Source organism: Punctularia strigosozonata, assembly GCF_000264995.1.
Source record: "Punctularia strigosozonata HHB-11173 SS5 unplaced genomic scaffold PUNSTscaffold_6, whole genome shotgun sequence".
NCBI classification, from domain to species: Eukaryota; Fungi; Basidiomycota; class Agaricomycetes; order Corticiales; family Punctulariaceae; genus Punctularia; species Punctularia strigosozonata.
In genome coordinates, this window is record NW_006767438.1 from 1987124 (window position 1) to 1995806 (window position 8683).

General features: G+C 54.0%; 2 protein-coding genes across 2 annotated transcripts; one reads left to right on the top strand and one right to left on the bottom strand.

Moving 5' to 3' along the window:
- Positions 1–1427: 1427 nt before the first annotated feature.
- On the bottom strand, positions 1428–1671 carry PUNSTDRAFT_134484 (uncharacterized protein; the record flags this gene model as incomplete). The annotated part of the gene is made up of 2 exons (XM_007383966.1): positions 1428–1596; positions 1652–1671. 2 exons carry the CDS (start codon positions 1669–1671, stop codon positions 1428–1430), a joined length of 189 nt encoding a protein of 62 aa, XP_007384028.1.
- A 4976-nt stretch (positions 1672–6647) lies between these two features.
- On the top strand, positions 6648–8243 carry PUNSTDRAFT_120592 (NADH:quinone oxidoreductase; the record flags this gene model as incomplete). The annotated part of the gene is made up of 5 exons (XM_007383967.1): positions 6648–7093; positions 7185–7511; positions 7608–7724; positions 7785–7887; positions 8231–8243. The coding sequence occupies exons 1-5, from the start codon at positions 6805–6807 to the stop codon at positions 8241–8243; spliced, it is 849 nt and encodes a 282-aa protein (XP_007384029.1). The 5' UTR covers positions 6648–6804.
- Between the last annotated feature and the right edge of the window lie 440 nt (positions 8244–8683).

Here is an 8683-nt window from a genome sequence, read left to right on the forward strand (position 1 = left end):
CTGATGTCCCATCAGAAACTTTGGTACTCCGCTCGGGGTGGCCGACTCGTCCTCGACAGACGATTTTTCGTACGATGTCTGAAGCTCACGTTCTATTATGAAGGATGTAAGCTACAGTAACAGCAACAATTTACAGCTAGCCGTGAGTAAGAACATAATCTGAATGAGTATCGTGGTGATTAAGAGTCAAGGTCGTCAACAAGCATGTTTGAATCAGAACTCCCCGGGCAATCATGCGAGGCTTCATCAGATGTTGGGTCGAGAGATGTCAGATGCGATGTGGAATCGGGGCAGGCTCTTTGCGCAGAGCGTCGGGAAGACTTGAAAAGGCCTGCAAACCGGTTGAGCTTGCTCTCGAACAGCGAGTCTGTCGTACTTTGATGCTGTCGTCCAATTCGGATAGTGTGTGCTCCGCTGCGTTTCTGGGTTCGATCTGCACCCATTGGCAGAGCAATACTGACATGAAAATGAGTGAATACTTGTCTGTCGTCGCGTTGCCTGACGCGTTGCGACGCGTTCAGTGTTTGAACTCCGGCCGGCTGTCATCCGGCATTGTCGGCACCACATCACACAGCGTGACTCGACCGACATTGTCTACCTCAACTTTGAGCAGTGTAACTCGCTATATTATGCTCTCAAAACAATTGAAAACACAGTATATTGGGACAGTCAAAGAATGAAGTCGAACTGTGCCGTGGAACGTGAGATATAGCAGGGTGGCCGATTCGACGATGTGGCCGAAGAGACGATCTCATATAGTAACGTAATGCAACGCCCTCACGCCGCGATCACGTCTGCTGCTGCAAGAGTCTCTTGCAGCAGACGTGCCGAAAGACGACTTGGTTGATGCACGTTAGCTCCATCATCTGCATATTCAGATGGCCCCATCTACGAGACCGACATACGAGGAGCGGTGGTTCCGCAACAGATTGCGCGCTATATTATTTGAAGGAGTACTCCAAGTATAAATGGCAGCTACGTAAAACCTATCTCACGGAGCGCTGAATGGTCTATAATGACCCAAGATCCGGTTATCGCTCTCTAGGACCGAGCTTGAGCGGTCATCTGAGCTGCTGATTGGTGCCTATACTTACCTTGATATACTAGATGTACCGGCTTCAATACCTCGATTCGCATGCTCAGGCCGGAAGAACAGGTAAGTGTCCATGCGAGTGACCGAGTGATAGGACATAACAAGACATAATCTGATCCCATGCATTATAAGTATCCCCCGAAGATGGGCAGGAGAACAACGCCCTGATCTTCTCGGGCTTCTTCATCACCGGGCGCATCGCACGCTCTCTGTTTCCGGCGCGAGCGCTTGTCATATTCTGGAGCTGGAAGTAACTTCGGCTTTCATTAGATTCGTGTTGAAGAAAATATCCTCTCTTGGCTCGCTCTCTCTACAATACGCGCCGCACGCTCGGCTAGCCAACGGACTGGACGAACTCGAGCATGTACGAAGAGCGGATTGTCAGTGTACGTGTAAGAGCTGCGGGAGAGCTTGACATTTTGGAGACGGTCTCGGAGAACGCCCTTTCCTGGATCGCGCGAGGGCAGACGGCTGGCGCGAGCCCTCGCCAGCGGAGAACGTGCCTACTCGAAGGGTCAGTACGACGACTCATTCACGGAGAGGAGAAGAAGGACGTACTGCACCCCAAAGCGAGCCATCGTGGGCCTTTCTCAGGTTGGTGAGCTGGGCCGTGCTTGTAACCGAGCGGGACGTAGACCATGCCGTGGTGCGCGAGACTCGACATGGACGCTATGGCAAAACGGCGTCGACACAGGCGAGGAGACGAGAAAAGAGTAGTTAGGCCCGCTCACCGATCGCGGTCGACTTCTGTCCTCCCTCCACCATATCCGGTGGTGGAGACAAACACGCCCGCGAAACTGGGCGGGGAATTTGCCGTACCGGGTTGAAATACCGAATAGACCCGTGTGCGGCTGGGAGAAGACGGTATAGGTGCGTGGGGGAAGCTCGTGCATCTTCGCGAGATCATCGTCTAAGGGTATCTCGCTGACTTGAGAAGCGCAAGTCTGTTACGCTTCCGATAAATTATTCCGAGAACCCGATCCTGAGGTTATAGGGCTATGGGCTGGTCAAAAAGGCGAGGGGTCGTCATGGTGGAGCGGTGTTCAGCCGCACGCATCTGATGACTTCTCCCCGCACCACCTGCACGACGTGCTTGAAAGAGAGCTCCTTCCGTGAACTGCGTAGGATAGTTGCCATATTGAACCGCACTGCCGCATAAGAACGAGTGACAGCTGTAGAGGTCCCTCGGGCCCAGAAGGAGATAGTTGACTTGGGATGCGGATATCGCTCTGACGGCAGAAGATCATGTCCCGCATCGGTTTGCTGCTGAAGTATACCAGCGTGTCTTCGGGGGAATTATTCTTGGACGAATCGGCCGAGGAATTGCTTAGTACTGAAGTCCGCGATGCATATGAGGCAATCGCTTGGCTGTCCAAGGAGGAAAATTTGGCACCAAGAAGAGAGGTCTGGACCCGCGCGTGCATATAGGTTGTACATTCCATCGGGAAGATCAGAAGCTTAGATGTGGGGGCATAATCTTATAGTTAACTTCGAGGAGTGATGGTGGCGCTTACCCAGCTTGGAATGTGCGATATGCAACTATGGTATGCGTGGATACGGCATCAAGGCGGTGTTACTGATATAAAGTAAACTGGGTCAGCCGATGGTGCTTCAGCGAGCTCCTACCCTCTCATGTCTCTGATCAAAGTGCTTAATGCAACGCAAGCTGTCGCTGTCGCAAACGTGGCACTCAGTTTCAACGTCAAGCACGTAGCGCCACTTCTTCTGTTGGAAACCTTTGCATTTGGTTCGACTTGCAATGACAAACCCAAGCGTAACTAAGCATGTGTCCTAGGTGCATCATCTGCAGCGCTTCTCCTGTGGAGCTACCGGGCGCTGTGAGTAGACTGTCGGGTGTCTCAGTAATACTGAGCTAATTTCCTTCGCATATCTGTTTCTCTACGTGACAGATTTATGGTAACGGAACATGCTTCTACGAAAATCAAGAGAATAGCTCTTCCTGGAACATATCTCCTCCTCGCCATACATTGGTCCTTGCTATTGCAGGATTTTTGCAATATTCTCAACGGAACGTGAGGATTACATCACTGTAGATACCACTCACGATTTCACGACGGGAATAGAGCAATGAATCTGCCTCTTTCCACTCTTGCCATCGAGATATCCACCTCAACATTACATACGTACGACGAAGCCGCAGAATTAGCACTGGAAAGACTTAATTCGCAATATTCCGTTGCACGATACGTACTGCCACTCGTAGCCGAAACTGCCTTCTTTGGTGAGTCGATATGGATTCGTTGACCGTGAGACGTTCTGATAAACGTATAGGGTCACTAACAGCACTTCTTACCGTTCTATGCTATGTGGCCTTGCAGTGGGTCACGAAAATCTCTTTACTGTAATTCCGTGATCAAATAATCCTGTTCACTCAGACAGCGCAAGAATCAGCCAGACGCCGCATTGAACAAGTTCGTTATTCGCGCAGTAATATGTGTGATGTACCTAGTCTCCCTGGTGCATTGGTGTATCGACCTCCTTGCATGTGTCTCAGCCACTGATTTCGCGATATATTGGGGGGGTGGGAGCTCAAACATGGTCTACAAAGCTCACCCTCTCGACACAATCTTGGTTAACCAAACTTACATCAGCGATGCTCTGATCTATGCTACCGTGTGTTCATTGCAGATGGAATAGTCATCTCTTGTCATTCACGTTGCATTTAGATCTTGCTCAGCGACGGGGTCGTACTGTGGCGCATGTGTGTGCTGTGGGAAATGCGTCCCATTCTCTTATGGATCTCGGGAGCAGCACTGGCAGCTACCACTGGTGCGTACTCACGCTGTACGCTTACCTCCTTCACTTTGACGCAGTCCTTTGGTTCTTAGGATTTTCTATAGCCAACACCGTGGCTATAGCTCAACAGCAGTGGTGGGGAGTACTTATAGCCGTTGATGGAGTCCTGCCGACGTTCAGCTCAACCGTTTTTGGATTTTTGGCAATGGTGGTATCCCTTATGTCCAATTGTTTTTCCACTGCTGCTGTCGCTTATAAAGCTTGGTGAGGCAAAAACAAAAAATGGTGTTGCCACCAGCCTTTGTTAAGCTACACATGTATACAGGCGGCATCGCAAGCTTCTCAAGGTGCAGCTACAGAGTAACTCGTGCAGAACATTGGTCGAGAGGGTCATGAGCATCCTTATGGAATCTGGGGCAGTTTATTGCTGCATGTGGGTAAGCACATGCTTCACTGAAATATGCCCCTTTTTGATCACCTCCGTTGTCTCGCAGATACTCTGGATCATTGCCAGCTACTTCCCGGTCGGAGATACCAGCCCTCAAATTAAAATCGGTGAGGACCAGCTGCTCAATGATTATCTGAACGTCATAATGGCCCAGCTTACGGTAATGTCTTATTCCTGCTCCGGTGACGTTATTCGCATGTGAGGCTGAGTACGCTTCCATGCCAGTCTATCTACCCGCTACTGGTCCTGCTCCTCGTGGCTTTCGAGCGTACACATTGCGATCGCGGCTTTTCGCTCGACGAGTGTGGTACCGGAGAGCTCAGATTTTCTCCGCCAGTCATCCTTGATCTTGTTCGTGGCGGTGACCACGAGGAGAACTTTCAAGCGGCATACCCAGACTCGGCTCACTCGGGACCAAACATCGACGAAAAGGCGTCAGACTCGGTATGATTATCACGTCGGCGTATCCGTACTTGATGTTTTTCGCTTCCTCGCTTTGAAATGACATGTACGTAGGACTTTGTTACCTGAGATATCGCTGGATCGGCTTTATGTACGCGTATATATATACTGGACAAGCATTGGGTGTACGTCTTACACTTGGGTCTCGGCGAACGGTCCACGCAACTTCATCGAGCGAGTCGTTTCGTGATCTTACGTCTGGTAGCAGCGGCCGATCGACTCCGAGCACAGGTTCGCAGAAGAAAGCCGGTCTGTGTCCATCACGATCGTAGCTTAGCTGCAGCAGAGGTCGGCGTACGAGAGCTTGACCAGCTCCGGCGATTCTCCCTCGAAACCTCTCCGTCCGATAGTACGCGTCGTGGTGCTCGTCGGCCTAGGAGACGTCGACGAGAGCTCCTGGCGCCATGGCGACGATGGTTGCACTCCTGCGAGAGCACGGGCGGTGACGGATCGAGTAAGGCAACGAGCATCTGCGCCATCGCTCGTGTACGGTATGCGAGTGAATAATGATGCGCGTCTTCTCCGGTTCCCTTGATCGCGAGGGCTCGAGTTTTCGTCGTGTCGTGCGAGATGACCGATACGGCGACAGCGCACTCGGAAGACGTCCACCCAGGCACAGTGACAAGAATGGCCCCGACCTTTGCCAGCTTTGCCGTTCGAAATATTCAGAGCAGTGAAGGGTCGACAAAAAAAGGGGCGCGACGTTTTCTTCCGACTCGGAACGACAAGCCAAACGAGGGAGCGCGCGTCCATTGCGCGAACCACTCGTCTTCGCGCTCTCTAGAGTCCTGCCTGGGGAGAAAAAAGATTCGCGCGACACGTTCGCTGTCGGGAAAGCAGACACGACGGCCCGGAATGGGCGCGACGCGTAACTGCCTGCGCCTGCGCATGCGGGCGATCGTGAGCAGAATTGCCGTTACCCATCGCGGAACGAACACCGAGAACGTCGCTCGTCTGCTTATCCCAGACGCACCAAACACCGCCTGGAAATATTTCCTCTCATCAAAGCGATCAAACCGACGTCGTCCTTCACGTAAACGACCCCACGTCGAATACGTGGCGGACCGTGGAACGCCCTGTAGCCAGCCCTGCTCCTTGCGGATGCAGATTGCACTGGCTCGGGTCGGAGAATCGCGCGATGGTCGACAAGCGTCGCAGCTTCTGGATTAAGGGATCAATGAAGGTAGATACGGTGAATCGTTCATAGGCCGAAAGCCTGAGAGACGGTGGGAACGCGTGGGTATTTTGTGAACTGCTTCGGGAGATGGGCGATTCTTCGTTTCGGCCTCGAGGGCGCGGGGAGAAGAGCGAGAAGAACGAGGAGGACGCGAGCGCACCACATCGCGCCGGAATGGTTGCATGGCCGGTATGTATTCCGTACGAATATACGGTCGATGTGGCTTCAGGAGTATAGTCGACGTTCAAGGTTCTGCCTACTTACTGGGTCTTAGCACGAGTCGCATCAGAAATCCGATAGTGGCATAGCATACCCCGTGCTCATCCGCGTGGCCATGTGCCATCCTCGTGCAGTCCCTAACGCGTAAGATGAGTCTGAATCAAGGCTCAGCTCATCCCCGTAAAGCAACTTACGCGAGAGCCGATACTGCTCAGTCAACGACCAAGCATTGTTGATCTTCTTGAAGGCTGCATTACCCAATCGACCTCCTCGTGCTCCAAGGATACGAGCAACAAGACGGCTTACAAGGTCTGACGATGCCCTCGTAATCGTCCTGACGTTATCGCGATCACGCTTGGTCATCGACAGGGGCGGGCTCGGGCGGGAACGACGAGAACGGCGGAGCCAATTGCGGTAGCCGCCACATGTCCCACGATCCATATAAAGTATGTTCCTCGCAGGACACCCGACGTTCGTGACCATTCCGTTTTACGCACTCGCGAACCAACGCTGGGTCAGCTCCAACCGTCCACCTTGCTCCCCACGCGCCCTTCTTCTTCTCGCCCTTCCCCCCTCCGCACCACAAAAAGGGGACGCAAACCTAAGGAACGCCTCCGTGATTGCGTATAAAAGCGCACCCAGGACACGATGAACTGCCTCCCGTGCTTTCCCAGCAAAAAGCAACAGCGCAACTTCGACGAGACCGCCGCCGCAGACAAGAAACCCGCGTCGACCACCGTCGCCGACAAAGCGCCGCAGATCCCGGAATCGACCGTCGCAGCCTCCACCGTCCCAGCTAGCGCCTCCGCTCCGCCCGCCGAGCCCGCACCTGCACCTGCACCCGCTACCACCGAAGCTCCTACCGCCACCGCAGAGACCAAGATGGCCCCCAAGGTCGCCATTGTCATCTACTCCATGTACGGCCACATCGCCAAACGTACGTCCTCCCACCCCTATCCATCTCCCTCGTATACCCCTATCCCCTCCGCGCTCGGCTGACCACCACCTTTTTCCCCCCTTTTACCCAGTCGCCGAAGGCGTGAAAGGCGGCGTCGAGTCCGCGGGCGGCGCCGCGACGATCTACCAGGTCGCCGAGACGCTCCCGGCCGAGGTGCTCGCCAAGATGTACGCGCCGCCCAAGCCCGCCTATCCCGTCCTCGCCCCGGCCGACCTCGCCCAGTTCGACGCCTTCCTGTTCGGCATCCCCACCCGGTTCGGCAACTTCCCCGCCCAGTTCAAGGCGTTCTGGGACGCGACCGGCCAGCTGTGGCAGCAGGGCGCGCTCGCGGGCAAGTTCGCGGGCGTGTTCATCTCGACCGCCGGCCACGGCGGAGGACAGGAGGCGACCGCGATCGGTGAGTGATCCCCTATCACCTTTTTTCTTTGTTCTTTTTGTGCCGACGAAGGGAGCCCTGTGCTGACCGCCGAGTTTTTTTTTTTTTGTTGGATAGCGGCTATGTCCACCCTCGCGCACCACGGCATCGTCTACGTCCCGCTCGGTTACAAGCACTCCTTCGCGCAGCTCACCAACCTGAGCGAGGTCCACGGCGGCTCGCCCTGGGGCGCCGGTACGTCTCCTTCCTTCTCCTTCGAATATATGATTTGTTATGCTGACGCTTCGAGGATAGGCACGTTCTCCGCCGGCGACGGCTCGCGCCAGCCGTCCCCCCTCGAGCTCGAGATCGCAGCCATCCAGGGCAAGGCGTTCTACGAGACCGTCGCCAAGGTCAAGTTCTGAGCGTGCTCCAGCTCCATCCCGCACTTCTTCTTGAAACAATTTGTTCTGACGTACATACTCGAGTCCGTCCAGTCGAGTGTTGCGGGGCGTAGTGCAGAGAGATAGCCAAGAAGCGATCGTGGACCCCGTGGGCTCTCCGGACCCTGCCTTGTTGTTGTATCTATACCTTGCTGGAAATCGTAGTCTGATTGATCGTTTCCCCGACCGCGCTTGTCGAGGAGGAATGGCCGTATATGGAAATACCGGATCTCGGGCCGGCGTGTGGCCGGTGTGGCGAGTCACCAGGTCGGTATCCTGTTGACCTACTATCATGCCGACAGATCCTGGACACTTAAGCTTGTTTGCATGATTGTACACGCTCCGTCTACCCGTTCACCTTGATTATTTTTTTGTCTGATAGCACGGAGTCCTATTTGTAGTATACAATAAGAATTTGGATGTTCCGCGAGCTCTTGCTCTCATAAATCGAGGAGCGCGAGAGTGTGTCAGGAAATCAACAGTCCGCCAGATGCTGGACATGTTTCCCACGGCTCCCGCGCCTTCACCTCGACGACCAGCGACGACAATCGACTAGCTACGGCGCAACACACTGTTTACACACAAGATGTCGACATTACGACACTTTCTACATGATTTCCTGCCGACCTGGCGACAAATCCATGGGTCCCTGAGGCAATATAACCCTCATTACCCGGAGATTTGCTTGCTCAAGTCCAGGAGTGCTCCGGCCACCCCAAGCTCCTCATCTCCACCAAGCAGCCTTGGATCGATCACAGCATCAGCAATATC